At 46.7% G+C, this 19461-nt stretch overlaps 1 protein-coding gene across 8 annotated transcripts in view; it reads right to left on the bottom strand.

The window, feature by feature from the left end:
- PRKAG2 (protein kinase AMP-activated non-catalytic subunit gamma 2) overlaps window positions 1–19461 on the bottom strand; it is a 241261-nt gene that overhangs the window by 38205 nt on the left and 183595 nt on the right. For all 8 annotated transcript variants that reach the window (XM_064487191.1, XM_064487194.1, XM_064487192.1 and 5 more), the window contains one exon: window positions 15805–15874. In XM_064487191.1, coding sequence (XP_064343261.1) covers window positions 15805–15874 — 70 coding nt within the window. The remainder of the gene's footprint in view (window positions 1–15804; window positions 15875–19461) is intronic.

The raw sequence follows: 19461 nt of genomic DNA, 5'->3' as shown, positions 1-19461 counted from the left end.
GGGATTTATGCAGACACGGGGCTCAAAGGGCAGTGCCGTCAAGCACACACTTAACTAGCGCTGAAGTTACAAACTGCCGGTCATATCTATACCCCTAAAATTCAAATGAATGAGTCAAGAGGGAAAGTAATAAAATGTAACAGCCCATCTCCCAGAAAGGAACCCTTACAAGATATTTTGTCCATTAATTAAATCAAGAATTTTCGTAAGAGACGTGCATGTCTCATAGATATTAATATCACGACAGAACTATCTGAAATAAAATCTTAAAATGCTATGAAAACAAATATTCAAACTTTTAGAATTTTTAAAACTCAAAGTTTTGGGTTAAACATATTTGGGGGGCACCAACTTAAATTCCTGTCGATTTTTAAAAATATTTAAACATTTCATTTGGAATAGTTTTTGCTTTCCAGGAAGGCTGTGGAGACAAAGCAGGCTCCTGTGCACCCCACACGGGGTCCCCTGAAGGCAACAGCTGACGCTGCTGTGGCGCATTTAGTCACTGCGCACCTCAGCCTGCCTGGGACAGGACGGCTTCTCAGCCCTTCCTTTTCTCGATGACCCGGACAGTTTCCAGGGGTGCTGGGCAGGCGTTCTGCGGACTGGCCCTCATTTTGGATCTGTATTTCTCGTGTATCGTGGATCTGTATTGTTTTTCTCGTGATCTCAGTCGTGGGGTTATGTGTTCTGAGAGGAAGACCGGAGAGTGAAGTGCTTTCTCATCCCACAGTTCGAGGGTACCTGCCACCAACACGATCACCCGGCCCAGGTAGGCTCTGTCGGTTTCCCTACCACAGTTCCTCTTTCCCTTCTCCCGTGCTGCAGTCTTTGCAGGGAGGTCCGCCCCACCTCCCTGAGGGCAAAGCAGCTACATAAACCATCTGGACCTCTTCTGTGCAGGAGAGCTGTCTGTCTGTCTCAGCACAGACTCGCTGTCTCTCTCACATACTCTGAGTCACATACAGGACACGCCACGTCAGGACTGGTCGGAGGCTGCGCTCCAGCCGGCACGTGTCCTCTCCCGTCCACCGTGGTGTGGCCTCAGCCCTCCCAGGATGTCTGTGCTCACACCTGCGGCCCCCATGCGGGTGGGGTGTGGAGAGCGGGGCCCTTGGGGTCCCCTGGGAGCAGAGGGTCCCTCAGTTCTCTCCAGAGCATCACCAGCCCCCAGGTGGTAAGACATGTCTCCTCGGTCACTAGAGTCTTTCAAATGTGGTATGTTTGTTACAATCATGCAATTTCCTTAGTTTTTATCCCTCCAGGACAGCGCATCACACGCAGCCCAGCTCCTTAGGCTCCTCTGGCTGTGACAGTTCCTCACACCCGGATCTGACGGCCTTGGCAGTTCTGAGGAGCACTGGGCAGGCACTTCCGAGGATGCCCCTCGCCTGGCGTTGATGTTTTTCTCCGGGGGCTTTGGGTTATGAGAAGGATCTATAACATTATTTTTTAAATGTAAAAAGCGTGACCAAAAAAAGCAAGAAGCTGAATATGTAAAACAGATGACAATAAAACGCACTGTGGTTTGTAATAAGGCTAGATTATTACTGAGGTAATAACGTCGGTGACAAAAGTGTTGGTGTTTTAAGTTAGGAAAAGAAAATAAAATATAAAATACCATTGCTTCTCCACATCTAGGATAAACTTCCTGATTAAATGGCACCTTGGTGTTATTTATATTATGACGAAGTCTCAAATTGAACTTGAAGGACGAAATGCATTGAAGTACAAAGTAAGAGTAATTTGGAGTTGAACCAAAAGGGAAAAAACCAGATACTCCAAACCATTCAACGATAACAGATTATTCGGAATAAATTCTTAAAATTCCTGAGCAGGCAAGTTCCAACTCTCACTATTCAAAGGCAGCTGGGGTTAAGAGAGTAAGACAGTGTCCCACTCTCTGGTGACTGTGTCCGTCCCTAGTCTCACACTGGCATCTGGGTCACTGGTCCATGAAAGCAGCCCGTCCGTGGAATGATGTCACATCTTCCAATAACACGCATCATTCTCTGCGGGAGCTGTTAGTAAGCACCGCTGGGAAGTAGAACGTATATGTTAAGGCGTTTGATTAGTGAAGGTTAACAAAACAATCTGGAAAATGCAACATCTAAGTTTACATGCCGACAATTCTACACATTCAATAGGAAAGGGTGGCAGTAAGTGTTTCTCTCTCTAAAAAGCAGGTGTGATTACACACCACCCTTGACAAGTCCTCACTAGGCACAGCACACCACGTCACTCACGGCCACCTCGCGCTACCACACCCCCTAGGAATTATTTCATGTCCTAGGATACTTCCTTCTCAAAGGAAGCCTGGAACTCTGGGAACCTGTCCTTGTGTCTGCCTCTGCTCTGCGCACAGGTGCTCTCGACCCGTCCCATGTGTCCCACTGAGATCCCACCTGCCTTTCTGAGGTGGGCTGAATAGTGGTCCCCAAAAGATATGTCCACCTGGAGCGTCAGAAGACCTTAGTTGGAACGGGGTCTTTGCGGGTGTAATTAAGGTAAGGATCTTGAGATGAGATCATCTTGGATTATTAGGTTGGGTCCTAAATCCAATGACCAATGTCCTTACTGAAGAGAGGAGACATGGACACAGAGGAGAAGGCTGTGCAGAATGGAGGCAGAGATGAGAGTGATGCCGCCACAGACGGCGGGAACCAGGACAGAGGCCTGGGGCAGACTCCTCGAGCCTCCAGAAGGGCCCAGCCCTACTGACACCGGATCTCAGACGTCTGGCCTCCCTACTGTGGGAGAACAAAGTTCTGCTGTTCTAAGTTACCAGGTTTGTGGCACTTCGTCACAGCGGCTCAGGAGCCTCTGCCACCTTCGAGTTCAGTACCCGGGCCCCGTGCACCTTCCTTAAGGCCCTTGAGTCACAAGCACCGGCTCCAGGTCGACACCCCTGGCACTCCGTGAGTAACTCCCTCTCCGGCTGCCACGTGCCCTGTACCAGCTCCAGGTCTGCCTTAGACCGCAGCTTCCCGAGGTGGCAGACGGGCGCCAGCTAGTTCCTCAAAGGTGTCAGGACAAGCTCGTGCCTCTTAACTGTGTGTCACTGAAAGACACGCAGGTCAGAGGGAGGGACCAAAGACGAATCTGAGATGACTATGTAACATTTCTATCCGCGGAGAGAAAAATGATAACAAAGCACACAAACTTTAAAGAATGCTGGTGACTCTAAATTTAATGATCAGTAAAGAAGCAATTTGTATACATGTCTTTGTAAAACTGAAGGACTGGAAAAGGATGCTTTAGTCAGAGAGATAATGCACCTGAGAAGGTGCCTCGTAATTTTTTTTAAGTGAAAGAGCACTGATCTTAAGTTTAAAAGTGTTTGCAAGTGCATTTTATGTTGAAGCCATTTTCTAATTCTACTGGACTGAAAAAAGTAATGCAATTGGATAAAACTGCAGACAATGTCAAAGTGTTCACTTTATTGTATACATATTTTAAAAACCTGAAAACACAGCAAAAAACTTGATGAAATCACATTTCAGAGATAAATGTCATATATCCCTGGTCATATACTATTTTCTAAAACCTATTTACATATAATTTTAACCTAGATTTCGTAAAAAAAATTATTCTAAGAAGGTGTGATTCTTCAGTGTATCTTGTCTTAATTACGTGAAAGCGAAGGGGACAGACTGTCACTGGTAATCTGTGAGTCTAAGAAGGACGGGGCTCGACACAGACAGCGAGACGCGGTGAGGGCCCAAGGACCCCCGCCAGTGTCTCAGAGCCCCAGGCGGGGATGCTGCTCAGAGCGGGACGGAAAGAGAAGGCCACGGGCTGGTTCAGGGAGCCGCCCCGGATTCTCTAACGCTGCCCCTCCCGCTTCTGCGGCTCGCAGAATTATCTCTGCTTGCTCTGGGCCAGACGCCCCCGTAAACCACTCTAACCCTAGAGCGCTCAGTCAGAAGTGCAACTACAGCCTCGGGGATGAAAGGGAAGGGCGGCCGGCTGCCCAGCCCCCGCCGGCGTGCTGACACATCACACCAGCTCCGTGTCCTCCACGGCCAGCCACGGGGCAGGCGGCTCACAGGACGATGGGTGGGGGGAAGCCTGAAGGGACAGTGGCCTCTCGTCGGGGCCAGAAAAAGCAACTACTGTCCAGTCACCACCTGAAAGAGGCTCTTGGCCAACACAGGCAGTAAGTGTGGGAGGAAACACCACCCCACCCCAGAGCCAAAGCCCCCTAAAATTCTTTTTAAAGTTTTCTTTTTATCAAAGTGCAGTTGATTTACAATGTTGTGTTAGTTTCAGGCGTACAGAAAAGTGATTCAGTTATATGTATATACATTCTTTTCCAGATTCTTTTCCATTATAGGTTATTACAAGATATGGAATATAGTTCCCTGTGCTCTACAGGAGGTCCTTGTTGTTTATCTATTTTATATACCGTAGTACATATCTGTTAATCCCCCATCTGTTTTATTTACCACAACTGAATGCCTTATTTTAAGTCATGATCACAGGTCATCGTAATGATTCAAACCCTGACTTGAGCGTGCAAGGATGAAAGGCATTTTAAAGCAAAATTTACACATTGCTCTAATGCCACTAAAAGGAAAACCCCACCCTCCCACACTGCTGGTGGGAATGCAGTTTGGTGCAGCCACTGTGGAAAACAGTACGGAGATTCCTCAAAAGACTAGGAATAGACTTACCATATGACCCCGGAATCCTGCTCCTGGGCATATATCCAGAAAGAACCCTACTTCAAAATAACACCTGCACCCCAGTGTTCATAGCAGCACTATTTACAATAGCCAAGACATGGAAACAGCCTAAATGTCCATCAACAGATGACTGGATAAAGAAGATGTGGTATATTTATACAATGGAATACTGTTCAGCCATAAAAACTGACAACATAATGCCATTTGCAGTAACATGGATGCTCCTGGAGAATGTCATTCTAAATGAAATAAGCCACAAAGAGAAAGAAAAATACCACATGAGATTGCTCATATGTGGAATCTAAACAAACAAACAAAGCATAAATACAAAACAGAAAGACTCATAGACATAGAATACAAACTTGTGGTTGCCAAGGGGGTGGGGGGCGGGAAGGGATAGACTGGGATTTCAAAATTGTAGAACAGATAAACAAGATTATACTGTATAGCATGGGGAAATATATACAAGATCTTATGGTAGCTCACAGAGGAAAAAAATGTGACAATGAATATATATATGTTCATGTATAACTGAAAAGTTGTGCTCTACACTGGAATTTGACACAACATTGTAAAATGATTATAAATCAATAAAAAATGTTAAAAAAAAAGACCCAAGACATAAACACCTGACTTATTTCCAATCCCCATTTTAACTTAATGTAGACATTTCATTGTAATTCCACAGAGAAAAAGATTATCAATAGGTTAGCTACTTTAAAATGTGTCTTTTATACTTTATTCTACATTTAGAAACGCAAGTTTGCTATATTCATATAGTATCTTTTCTTTTTGGAAAACCATTGAAAATAGTTGAGCAAGAAATAAGCAAAAAGGGAAATGTGGAAGTTAAAAATATATGAAAAGATTAAACTCTTGTACAAGTTGTCCTAAAGTGCTTAGAAACATGAATATTAACAAAGTAAAGGCTTGAATCTAATTTTACAGGACTTATAAGGTAGCAGAATAAATGAAATGCATTAGATTTTTTTCCCTTTCCACACTTTCGGCATTATAGTTTTGTGTGTGTTGGGGGCAAAAGCATCCGCTGAAGAGGGAGAGGCACGTGGTTGTCTAGATAAGGGGCAAAGGCTTATTAAGAAGGAAAATGTAGGTAAGCAAAGGCACAGTCTCCCTAATTAGATGGTTCAAAGTGAGTTGCAGTAAATGTTTAAAGAATGTCACAGACAGACAAAGCAGTGACTTTGAAACGATTGTGATTCCCACCAGTGTTAAAATGACTTTACGTTTAATTCTGGGAACCACATGGCTGAAACATATACCACGGCCAATGCTTCCTCTTTCTCAGGAAGCAGAACCCAGTTACTGAGCTGAAGCAACAGTGAGGACCCAGGTTAGCTTCCAGGGATCCAGCCCCAGGCGCCCGCAGGTCAGCAGAGGAAGGGACACCTTAATGGTGATGCAGGAACAACACGATGACGCCCGGCCGATGTGCTTCCAGGAGCTGAAAGGCGCTCCCTTCTCTCTCTGGCTCACTAAGGATTTTGTTAAGGGACATATGTTGAATTCTATCAGTTGCTTTTTCAGTATCTACTGAGATGACCAGAAGCTTCTCTCCTTTAATCTGTTGACATTAATTCCTCGGTGGATTTCTTAACAAACTGCAGTCTTCTTGCGTTTCCAGGACAAAACCTTGTTTGGTCACAGCAGACCGCACGGCTCACTGCTGATGTTTATGTAGGAGCTCTGCCCATATTTCCAATGCCAGGTTAATCATTTGTTTTCTTCTCTGTGTGCTGTCATCTGGCTCTGATATCAGGATCAAGCTAACACCACAGAATGGGCCAGGAAGCGGCCATCCTTTTCTATGCCCTAAAGTAATTCAAATGACCTGCTCCCTGAAAGTTTTACAGAATTCATCCATCAACAGGCTGAATACCAGGCCTAGGGCAGAGGAAGGGCGAGGAACTTTAACTACTTAAAAACAAAAACAAAAAAACCTTTATTGAGATAGAATTCACATCCATACAGTCCACCCATTTAAAGTGTACAATTCAGTTAATTACTTTTTATTTTATGGTGATTGATGAAAGAGGTAACTAACCAGGAAAATATGAAATGACAAAACTTATTCAAAAGTGACTGAAGAGTTTTAAATGTATTGATATAATTTGATATGTTCAGATTTCTTTTAATGTTATTTTCTGAACCTCCAAGTTCATAATTAAGGAGTCTGTGTAATTTCTAATGCTTTGCATTTCCACTTTTTTTTCTTGAACAGACCTCACACAGGTTTATCCACTTCACTGGTCTTTTCCAAGAATTAAGCCTTTGCTTTTGTTGAGCAAGACTACTTCTTGGTTCAATTTCACTGGCTGCTGTCATTTCAGTAGAATTTTGGGGGGGGGGGAGGAAGAGAGAGAAATGAATATATTCAGCAAACTGTCTTGAATCCCAGCATGGCAGCCCAGCCCAGTGAGTCAGTAGGTGAATTAAGACTGGCTTGTCACCATGTCCCCACCAGCATGCTGCAGTGTGACTTTCAGACAGAATGCTCTTCTGACACATCTTGACGCGTTCAGTTTACCAGAGCTCAGACATATGCCCACAACTGCATGCACGTCTTTGGGGCTTAGTGCCACAAGGAATCCTTCTGCTGCTGGGCCCTCTGGCTGCCTCCAGTACAGCAATCATCCTTCCTACACGTGTGTGTTCAGAATTATGATTTCAAATCAAAATATGAAAAAATGATTTGCAGAGTAAGGCAGGAACAACAGAAGATTCATTCATAAGCTCACAGGCCTCAGGTCCTTTCCTCCAGTGTGTCAGGGAGCAGGCCAGTCTTCTCCAACGGGGACTCCAGGGAATCCAGGTTCCAGTGGGAGTGAGTGTAGAAGAAAGAACAGGGCAGATCTTGACCAAACCCGTATCATACCTGCCATCACTTTCTGTGTGACCTTGAGCAAATGACTTCATCCCTTTAGCTAGAACATCTTCATCTGTAAAATGGGGACGACACCATCTTTCTTGAAGAGTGACTCTGAGGAATGGGGGTAAGTAAACCCAAACACGCAATCACAAACGCTGCCAGCTGGACAGGATGAACAGCAGTCACACGGGGAACAGTCTGACGTACAGACACCGAAGCCATCACTGGACAGACAGCTGTCACTGGACGAGGCACTAAGGGTGGCTCTGATTTAAAATTTTTGCTCAGTTGCCTTTTTGGTCCTTTCCAGGTCTTCATCATAGTTATATTTGTGGAGACTGTACACACAGCAGATACTGAGGGGAGTGTGAAGTTTGCGTTATTTAACGCACATATGACCCTATTAGCTAGGTGGTATTATTTCCTACTTACACAGGAAGAAACAGGAGCTTGAAATAACTTGCCTAAGGTCTCACAGCTATTAAGCAGAAGAAATGGGACTCAATCTGGGTCTGACTCATGCTCTTAATTACGTGACACTAATTACATTACGCAACTTAAAGGGGGGGGGCATGCCATATGTGCAAGCATCCAAGCTAGGGAATCAATGTGAAAAGTAAGAGCCAAAGGTGAAAAACACATGAGAATGTGGATGTCTGTATTCTTGAGGAGGTCTTAAGGGAATAACAGCATTCCACAGTACATGATCTATACAATAACAATTTATTGGTAGCAACTTACTGTTAGAAACAAGTGACCAAAGTATAAGGTAAGATAAAGTGAATCAGGTGCTACAAAGTTCACAAACCTCAATAATGCTACATAAATTCAGGGACGTAGAAAACAGCACAAAGTGGGATGGAAACAGCAAATTGAAAAGGTTAAAAAGTGACTAAAATTTGACCAAAAGGTTCCCAAGTTAGTTTCCTCCCCTCAAATGACTCTCCTCTTTGAGTATCCGACTTCAGCGGGTTTCCTTCCCCCTAACATCACTTTTCAAGCTGCGGCTGCTGCCCCTGAGCTGTCAGGTTACTGCGCAGAGTCTATTCTGACTTCACGCTTAGGAGCAGAAGCCTTGGCACATCTGGGAGGTACCCTCGAGTCATCTTACACCTCATCACTGCTCTCTGATTAACACTCAGTAACCTGGCAAATGATTTTCTCTCATTGCCTTGAAACATGAATAAACGCAACTCTCCTTAACAGCCCCCACCAACTGTGAGAGATGAGAACATGTGAAGGCCTGCCTGGGGCTTCCAGAAAGTCACTGTCCCCAAGGAAGTGACATTTAGGCTGAGATCTGAAGAAGATTAGCAGGTGGCCAAGAGGACAGGGAAGAACAACCCAAGGAGAGGGAACAGCCTGTGTGAAGTCCAGAAGGCATGGAGGAACAAGGCAGTTTGAGGACCTTCAAGAAGGCCAGGGGAAGGGAGGTGTGAGGTGAGGTGGGCAGACGGAGGGGCCGGCGGGGCGCGCAGAGAGCGGGGAGGAGGTGTGGGCTGCAGCAGAGGCAGAGGAAAGTCAGCCAAGGCTTTTAAGCCTGGAAGTGTCATGATTAGATGCACGTTTTTAGAAAACATCTCTAATTGCAGCCTGTGAAGTGGATTGGAGGGGCCAGAGTGGATGCCGGAGGGCTTGGGCTCTTTAACAGTCAACAGAAAGATGCTGCCGGCCTGGCCCAGAGCGATGGCAGAAGTCACAGAGCAGGGCAGGAAGTCAGGAGGCCAGAGTGAGAGGACTGACTACCGGGATGTGGGGGAGTGTGAGAGCCGCCGCTAAACATCATTCTTGCTAAAAAACAAACAAACAAACAAAAAACGGAAATAAACGAACAACTAGGTGAACATGGTGAGATTTACTGAATCAGGCTGGCGAAAAGAAAAGAGGGGGGAGAGGGAAGGAGGGAGGAGAGGAGGACAGAACACAGACAGAGTGGAATGACTGGGGCAGAGACATCCAACAGACAACCGAATACTGAAAAGGGCCATCCGGCTGGAGACAGCTACTTGGGCGTCATCAGTTACTAAAGCATCGTGGTAATTAAATACCTGGGATTAAGGCCCTGGGCAACAGCTATATGGTAACTAAAGCCACGGCAGCACGACTATCCAGAGAGTCCAGGAGAACACAGTGGGCTTTGGCAGAGCCAAGAGGAAGCCCAGTGCCTAATGTTCAAGAAAGAGAAGCAAGTGTGTGGTACGTGAATTAGACTCACTAAACCTGCTACTCCACTCCCCCTTTCCCACCAAAAAAAAAAAAAAAAAAAAGGAAAAAGAGGGAAAGGTAAGCAGCATGGAGGAAACAAGCAGGCCGACAGGTATGAGGAGGACCCCAGCGGTGCCGGCTGCGTGGGAGGAGGGCGGTGGTCATCGCTGGGGACAAGGGCTCAGATGAGAAGAGGGCTGCTAAGTGCCCCCTGGAGTGGCACAACGAAGCCATGAGCAGCCCCCTCAGTGGGCCTGGGTGGGTGGTGGGAATGGGCTGAAGGATGAACAGGAGGGGAGAAAATGGAAAGAGGGTCTCCGAATAAAGGATTATTTCTGATCAGTGATGCGGCCTGGCTCGGAGCCTGGGCTCTGCGCCTAATGACTATGTTTGAAACCTGGTGACCCCACCTTCCCAGACACGTACTCTGGAGGTAACTTACTTATCCTCTCACTTCCTTCAAATCCTCCTCACTAAATCAAGAAAGATAAAACATTTACCTCTTAGACTTGTTTTGAGGATTAGAAGAGACAGATGTAAAGGACTTACAACAGTGCCTCACCCTACTTCATATACACCAGGATGTTATCATCACAGGAAAAGGACATCAAAATTCTTCCCGTTTTTTCACGTAAATTCCAAATGCTTTGCAGTATCAAAGTTTTCCCACTTTAAAATCCAAAGGGAAAATACAAAGTCACCGGGGTCCTGGGATAACGGCTTTGCAAGGGTCATGTGCACCCTCGTAGGACAGAACCATCCCCTGCCACTGAGCAGCCTGAAGCATGTTCTGGACGCCGGCCAGCAACTGGCGGGGTTGCCGGGCGCCCAAGGAGGAGCAGACAGAGGCGGTCTCAGAGGGAAGGTCGTGGAAAGCCCTTCATTGTGGAGATGACTCAGCGCTGCCTTGGCTCCTGACGATTTTGTTACTTGTGAATGGGGACAGCTCCCACCTGTGGATGTTCCCAGACCCTCCTGAGCACGCTCTTCTCGCATACAGCAGTCAGGGTCTTACCATTTCAGATGACCAAACCTCCACAGTCTGTAAAACAACTACTCTAGCTCGTCAAGTCTAAGATCCCATCAAACGTGAAGCTACAGCCTGACTTTACAGACTTTAAAATGTGTACCTCAAATCTACTCGATATGGCAAGCTTTCAAAAATGCGGCCAGCTAAAGAAGAATTTTAACTGCAAATATTTCATAAAGCTAAAACTATTTTTATAATCAAGAAACAGTGAGTCTCTAGTCTAAGCTAAGGATGCAAATACAGGAGGGAGGGTGGAGCCTGGACAGCAGATCATCAGCGCCTTCTAACGCTCCGACAGGACCATGAGCAACCCAGCTGTGATCACAAACCTGTCACCACCAGGGGTCAGCACCCCTCGCATTAGAGTCAACACATGGCCAGGTGGCCCCAGCAGAGTCTCACGGGAAGCCGCTCTCAAGGTGATAAGGGGGTACTTTGAAAAGTTCCACAAATACATGGGAAGACATCCTCCCTTAAGTAAGTTAAAGTGTTTCTCAACCTTTTTTCCCCCATCATCCCCCCCTTCCCTTGTTTTTCTATACCCCCTGCACCCCCGGCCCTTCCCTCCAACTGTCCGGCCCCCATGAGCAACACGGCGGGTCTGAGCAGGGGCCCCTTGGAGAGCCACAAACCACTGTCCTAAGATTTTCTGTCCCCTGACAAGACCCAGTCTTTGCTCACTGCAGAGCCATATCCTCCAGTTGAGAATGGATGAGTTTGAGTGAAAGCACATTTTTGGTTTTGCTAGTCTATGTAGAGCAGCTGCTGGTGCCTTTAAGCCATATTTTCAAGCTGGAAGGAAAAGTACAAGTCACCAAGTGCTGGGCTTTGCCTTACAGAGAAAACCCACAATGACAACAACAAACAAAACAAGAAAGCAACGCCCCAAGAGACAAGGCTTATCCAAGAACACAGCTACTGCACTACAGGACTGGGCTAAAATTCTGAGATTCTTGACTGAAAAATAATGCTTCCCTTTCACTTTTACTTCTTATGCCCACTTCTTACCTATTTTTGATCAGTGCAGACTAGGTGGGCCAGTCTTGCTAGAAAAATGAGTTTGGAGGTTAAGTTCTGAAAAGATTACCCTTTGGGAGATGCCTTGCAGGTGAAGAAGGGACAGTGAGGACAGAAAGGACCGCCAGGGATGAAGGAAGCAGGCAGATGGTGAGGGACAGGGGGGAAGGCCGGTTGGAAAGACGGCTAAGAAGCGGGAGTTAGTGAAAGCCTGAAACAGCTGAAGAGTCTGCGACAGCTGAGATGATAAGAGGGACGTGAGGAGATACCACACAGATAGTTTCCAGGGGCAGAGCAGCGCCAGAATGATAGAGTTATTAGTCATGAATAAATTTCTGGGTGCTTATCTCCTTCAAAAAGCAGTCATGGGCGGTGTCTCAGTGCTTACAAAGTCCTTGCACTTGGCCCTGCCATTAAATAAGTTCAAGACAGTTTAATCTTGATAAAAACAAATAGGGATGACTGCTGTAACAAAAGAATCTGAAAAGCAAACACATCAAGTGACTGCCTTGGGCTAGGCACTGTCCCCGTCACTCTGCAGACACTGAATCATTTCATCCTCCCAACCTTCCCAAAAAGGAATGAGAAGTGTGTAATGTACTCACTGAGATGCCAAAGCACCGCTGAGCACCCACCATGTGCCAAGTGTCGGGCAGGGAAGGACGGACTGTGAGAGGAATGCGGGAGGGACCCTGGGAGGAGGAGACCCGGGTGGAGCTGTGCCGTGCCAGGAAGAGGGACAGGGCGGAGAGATGGAGCAGGAGAAAGTCTTACCCTCCAAATGACGTAATGCCCTAAGGGACCACGAGGGACACACAGAACAGGGGTCAGGCTAACTGCTCGTGAGCCAGATTTGGCCTCTTTTGGTAAATAAAGTTTGACTGCCAGTCGGATTGAGCTGGTCCTGAGCTGCCTTCTGCTCTGCTGCTGCCCGGGCCAGCTGAGGAGTCGTGACAGAGCCAGAGCCCGAGACCATCTGGCTCTTTACAGAAAAAGTTTGCCGAGGCCCGCTGGAGAGCCTTATTATTCAGGGTAGGGTCTGCAAAGCAGCAGCACTAGGGAGGCTGGCAGAAATGCAGACTCCCAGGCCCCATCCCAGACCCAAAGAGCGAGAACCTGCCCTTTAAAAAGATGTCCGGTGGTTCTTATGCATAGAAAGCTCTCCGATCACTGGCGTGTGTGGCTGGCCAGGAAGAGGCAGTGAGGCTGCAGATGAAGTGCGTCTGCATGTGTTCTATATATAGACACGGGAAAGTGGTAAAGATTTTCCCGTCAGGGAGCCGTGCCATCAATTCTCGCTCTGGGGGGGGGGGGTCCCCTCTGTCAGGGTGCGATGGTAAGAAGTGGGTGGGCAGCTGGTGGCAGAACTTGGGCAAAAGGGGACCTGAACACGACAGGGGAGACAGGCATAATTTTTTCTTTCTTCCCAGAAGTAAATACAAGATTACTCTAACTTCACTAATGCCCCCAAATTGTTTCTAATAAGTATAGTATCTGCTGTAATTTATGAAGAAATAGAAAAGTACTTGGTAACAAAAATATCAGTGACCGTGTGTTTCCATGTATACTAAATGTATCTCCATCTAAGTAACGCCTCCAGACTGCAAGGCACAAATGCTATTACATGAATAAGAAAAGTCTAGTGACTCAGTGAGGATCTATTCAATAGCTATCATGTAGGCTGCTAACACATCAGTTCACAGGATATTTAAGGTGTACTGTCTTCCTGTTAAGACATTCGCCCCCCCGTCAAATACATGTAAGATTCTGCTTGATACTCAGTTTTTCCGTAGTCTGGATGAATAAGCAACCTGAAGTTCAAAAGAAACAAAGGAGCACCTTAGACTGCACGCCAACACTGCTCCTTCCAGCCTGGCTAACGGCCTCCAAGCAATTGCCTAGCATTTCGCCTCCTTAAGAATCTAGAAAAGTTTGACCGGGTTATTTGTGGGATTCAGAATGCCTTAATGACAGCAATACAGATAAAAACAGATGGGTAAAAATGGGGAATTCCTTTTCTTAGATGCTTAGGTTTAATACTGTACTTTCATCCCAGTGGCAGAAACAACGCAAAAGAAATAAGGCTTGCATATCTGCTTTGAGAAATGCAACATAATTAAATTAATCTCAAGTAAGGAAAAAACCCATCAAACCTGTATTGAGAAGAAGTTCTACGGAAGATTCATTAATAAAATCCTTAAAAAGTCCATGAGTTCAGTACAACTGGTGAACGGCACTTAAAAAGTAACAGTAATTTAACATTTAGAGAATGCTTACTGTGGATTTACAGTAATGTGCTAAATACTATTATGTGGATTATCTCATCCAATCCTCAAAACACCCCAATATGAGTTCCAGTTTATGAATGGGAAAAACCAAGGCACAGTTTAAGTAACTTGTCCAAGGTCACACAGCTCAATAAGAAGTGGAGATAAGATTTGACACTGGGCCTATACTCTTAACCAGAACTATGGTACCTCTCTAATAGTATGTACTTTCTGCTTTCCTCTTGTTCCTACGTGAATCTGCAAAATGTTTAAATGTAATGGGCTTTCAATGTTACAAAAATCAGGGATAAAGAAAACTCTATGATTTAGACATTCAAAGTCTTCATGGAAAGGAGGACATACCATATTGGTCCATGGACAGTGCCCAAAATTCGACCTGCAATATAATACAACCAAGGAATAATGAAGTGGATTTGACTGAAGACACTGGATTATTTTTCAGTAGGATAAAATGCAAATTAAGTCCCGGTAAAATTCTGAAATGTATCCTGTAACTGCTTGTTAATAATAAATACGGATGCAAACTTTTAACGATAATGACTATGAATATATTATCTCTTGGCTAACATGTATGTGAAATGCAGGGACTCTAAACATAAAATGAACGTTGACTGGCCTGCTGCAGTCTGGTAGCATTCTCACATTGGTTGTACATGCTTATTTAAGTAATTGCCTGACTGTAAATGAACAGAGGTATTAAAGTAAAGTTGGCACAAGGCACAGCATCCACATGGCGCATTCTTTGTTCCCAGAGCTTTATTCCATCAATACTTGGAAAATAGAGAACTCACTAAATGAATAATGGAAGTACACAAGATAGTGTGAAGGTCTTTTAAATTCCTCAAATTGTCAAGCATCTTAAAGTTCTTTTCTGACTTTGAGCTCCTTGTATTCCATTTTAAGTACTAATTTTGCCAAAGAACAAGCTCATCCCCTTCAAATTTTAACTTTCAAAATAAGATCCAGGTAAAAGCTCATCATTTTCCATGTTAAATATTAATTTTGCCGAAAAACAAACTCATCCCCCACTCCATTTTTAACAGCTTCAAAATATGACCCAGGTAAGTAAGAATAAAACGGGGCAGGAAAATCGAAAATGGAAAAAAAAAAAACGACTGAGAGAAGAGGCGACAGAAACGATGGAATGACAGGGTCACCTGAACTCAAAACCAATTCACTAAGCCGCTTCTGGTTTTCCCATTGAACTTTCCCTATTAAAACCAGAAGACACACCCTACACCCTGCCGGTGGTATTTTCACAAGTACAGATGAGGGAAGCAGCATGTGTTATTTAACGCTATGGACCACAGACATAATTCGGGGGTTACCTCTACGTGTATGGTGGCATTACAAACAACTACTACTGCATGTCACCTTGCTCTCATTCGAGTTCGGCTAGTAAGGACAAAAGGACCGACTATCCGTGTTGATGGCCGGGTTGCGGGGCTCCCCTCGGAGCCCAGCTAGCTCTCGCCCTCCGAAAGGCACCAGCGCGCCACTGCGGACACGCTCTGCCGGCTCCGCGTCTCCAAATCCGGCCCCGCAGGGCGCGCCGCCCGAAGCTGGTCAGGCAGTGGGCGGCGGGGTCCCGCGGCCTCTGGGGCGTGAACACCGATGCTCCCCGCGCCCCGGCCCCTCGGGGCCCCGACGTAGAAACGGAGGCGTGTTCCAGCGGGGGGCACTCACCTTCTTCTTCCAATTCGAATTTCTCCAGCATGCCGGCTTCCGCGGGTCCCGGGGCCGCCGCCAGCGCCGCCTGAGGAGGAGGAGGACAGGGATCAGCATGCGCTCGGCGGCGCTCGTCCCCGGCCGCGCGGGCGGGGGCGCGGGGACGCGGGGAGGCGGCGCGGGGGCGAAGGGCGGGGGTGCCGGGGGTACAGGGGCGCGGCGCGGGGACGCGGGGGGCGGAGGGCCGAGGGCCGGGGTACCGCGGTGCGGACGCGGGGGCGGGGCCGGGGGAGGGCGGGCACGCGGGGCGGAGGTTAGGGGCGGGGGGGCGGGGCGAAGGGCGGGGGCCAGGGGGAGCGAGGGGGCGGAGGAGGACGCAGGGGGGCTGGCGGGAGTGCGTGGGGGTGGGGCGGGGCGCGGGGGCGGGCTCCGCGGCCCCGCCTAGCGCTCCGGCCTCGCTCCGCGCCGAGTCGCCGGGAGGAGGGGCCTCCCGGGCGGCTGGCGGGGCGGGGGGCGGCGCGGCGCGGCCAGCGCGCCGGCACAGAACAGAATGGGCGGCTCAGCCAGTCCCCGGCCCTCCCCCGCCCCAGGCCGCAGGTGGCGCGGGCCGCGGCCTAACCTGCCGCCCCTCCTCGAGTGGAACGGTCCGCTTTCCGCTCCCCCCGCCCCGGGCTTTGGTATGGACCGGCGAGAAGGAAGCGTGGGAAGAGGACCCCGAGAAGCCAGGGGCTGGCTCGCGCGAGGGCCGCCGGGGCGCCCCCCTCCGGCCGCGGCCTCCTTTCCGCCGGGGCTGCGGACCGGCCATTAGCGGAGGCCCGTTTTCTCATTCTCGCCTCATCTTCCCACCCCACTGCACACATCGACTCACCTTCCCCGGCCACCCACGGCAGCGCGTCCCTGCAGGTTTAACCTGCGCAGGTGTGGTCTCTGCCAGTCCGGGGGTGGGGCACGAGGGGAACGCCACCAGGTGGGGGTGGAGTGGGCGGGGCGACGTGCCAGGGAGAGGGGGATGGAGCTGCAGAGACCCCAGAGGGAGACGACACCGCAGACGGGGCGGGGGTGGCGGGGTGGGGAGGAGTGATTGCTTGCTTTCCAAATTTTAGATTAGACTGCTCATCCCTTTCCCCTATTAAAATTTTTGTTCCGTAGGTTACACGTATTGTAGATGCACTACTTTGCTATCAGTTTTACCCAGCCATATAACTCTTAATTTGCTTCTCCTCTTCATAACCGATTCTCTTCTTTAGTGAGCCACTGCCCGAAACACACACGAATCAAAATCTGGCCCTGGCCACTGCTGTCACTCTGGATCTGGGTATCTGAGACTCTCCTATCACCAACTCAGGTTGGCAGGCAGTGAGGCTGGCATCCGAAAGCTTCCTGGAAGAGTAGGGTAGCTGGAGAGGGGACAGGCACCCCATTTCGTGAGGCTCTCCTGTGTGACAGCCAGTGTCTGCCCCCTGTGCAAGGAGGCCCTTAGCTCACTGCAGCGTGCAAGGGCCCTAATAGGGAGATTAGCTCTCTAGCGCTGATTCCAGCTGTAAAGGGGCCTCCACCTCTTGAAAGGAACTTGGTTCTGTCAGTCTAGCAAAACCTAGCCTGGAAGGAGGAAGTACAGAAATCTCCTTTGTGCTTTTTGCTCTGTCATCTCAGTTGGACCAATCCCCGTTGTCTTAGTCTTAATTAAATGTGTGGGAGGGAGGAAAAGAAGGCAAAACTGATTTTGTAAGACATCGGTGGTAAAACCCCTCACCTATGTCATGCTTAACAACAAAACACTGAATGCTTTCTAAGTTCAGGAAGGAAGCAAGGATGTCAGCTTTCACCCTATACTTATTCAACATAGTACTGGAAGTTCTAGCCGCTGCAATAAGGCAAGAAAAATAAATAAATAAAAGGCATGCAAATTGCAAAGGAAGAAATAAAACCATCCCTATTTGCAGATGACATAGTGTCTGCATAGGAAGTTCCAAGGACTACTTAAAAGAACAAAAACAAAAACAAAAAACCCCAAAACACCAAAACTAGAACTAGCAAGTTCCACAAGGTCACAGGATATAAAAACAACACACAAAAATCACTTACATTTGTGTATACTAACTGAACATGTGGAAACTGATATTAAAGACAGTATTATTTACAATTACCACGAAGAAAATTACTTAGGTATTCACTTAAGAGAACATGTACAAGATCTGTATGCTGAAAATTACAAAATGTGGATGAAATGATAGAAGACTTAAATAAATGGAGAGGCATTCCATGTTCATGGATTGGAATACTCAATGTAGTAAAGATGTCAGTTCTCCCCTAGACTTATCTCTAGGTTTAATGCCATTCATATCAAAATCCTAACAAGGTATTTCATGGACAAGATAAGCTTATTCTAAAATTTATGTGGAAAGGCACAGGCTCTAGAATAGCTAAAACAATCTTGAAAAAGAAGAACAAAGTGGGAGGAATCACTTGATTCAATATAGAGCTTCAGTAGTCAAGGGGGGAAAGGGGGTTGACACAATGATCAACAGAAACAAGTAAAGAATCTAGAAATAGACCCACAAAAGTATGTCAAACCAATATATGATAAAGGCGCAAAAATAGTGCTGGAGCAATTGGATGTCAACAGGCAAAAAAACTCAATATTAAGCCTCACACTGTATACAAAAATGAGCTCAAATTGTGTCATGGACTTATAAATAAAACAAAACTATGAAACTTTTAGAAAAAAATGGGAGAAAATCTTCGGGATCTGTTGATAAGCAAAGAGTTAGCATGATCCATAGAAGGAAAATTAATAAATTAGGCCTCATTAAAATTAAAAATGTTTTCCCTGTGACAGACCCTATTGAGAAGATAAAAAGACAAGCTATACAGTGGTAGAAAAACACTTGCAGACCACAAAGCCAACAAATGACCAGTCTCTGGAATATGTAAAGAACCCTCAAAACTCGATAATAGAAAAAGGAAACCATCCAGTAAAAGAAATGAAGAGACATTTCACTGAAAAAGATACACAGATGGCAAATAAGAACATGAAAATATGCTCGACATCATTAGCCATTAGAGCAATGCAAATCAAAGCCACAATAAGCTGTCACTACACACCCATTGGAATGGGCAACAGAAAGATAGTGACCACACCAAATGCTGGTGAGGACGCAGAGAAACAGAATCACTCGTGCACTGCTGTGGGGATGCAAAATCCTACCACCACTCTGTGAAACAGCATGGAGGTTTCTTACGAAACTAAACACCCAACGGCTACATGACACATCAGTTGCACTCTGGGGCATTTATCCCAGGTAAAACGAAACATGTTGACACGAAAACCTGTATATGAATGTGTATAGCAGCTTAATTTTTAATAGTTAAAAACTGGAAATAACACATCATTCAACAAACTATGTTACATCTATACTATGGAATGCTACTCAGCAATAAAAAGCAATGAACTATTGATACATACAGCCACATGCATGGATATCCAGGGAATAATGCCAAGTGAAAAAAGCCCATCCCAAAAGGTTATATGTGGTATGATTCCACTATAGAACATTCTTGAAATGACAAAAATTATAGAAATGGAGAACAGATTAGTGGGGGCTAGGGGTCAGGGATGAAGTGGGGGAACAGAGGTGCCTGTGGTTATAAAAGGGCAACAGTGGGATCCTTGTG

This window comes from Camelus dromedarius, chromosome 7 (assembly GCF_036321535.1).
Source record: "Camelus dromedarius isolate mCamDro1 chromosome 7, mCamDro1.pat, whole genome shotgun sequence".
NCBI classification, from domain to species: Eukaryota; Metazoa; Chordata; class Mammalia; order Artiodactyla; family Camelidae; genus Camelus; species Camelus dromedarius.
Note: the sequence above shows the minus strand (reverse complement) of the source record. Positions and strands in the feature narration are given on the sequence as shown.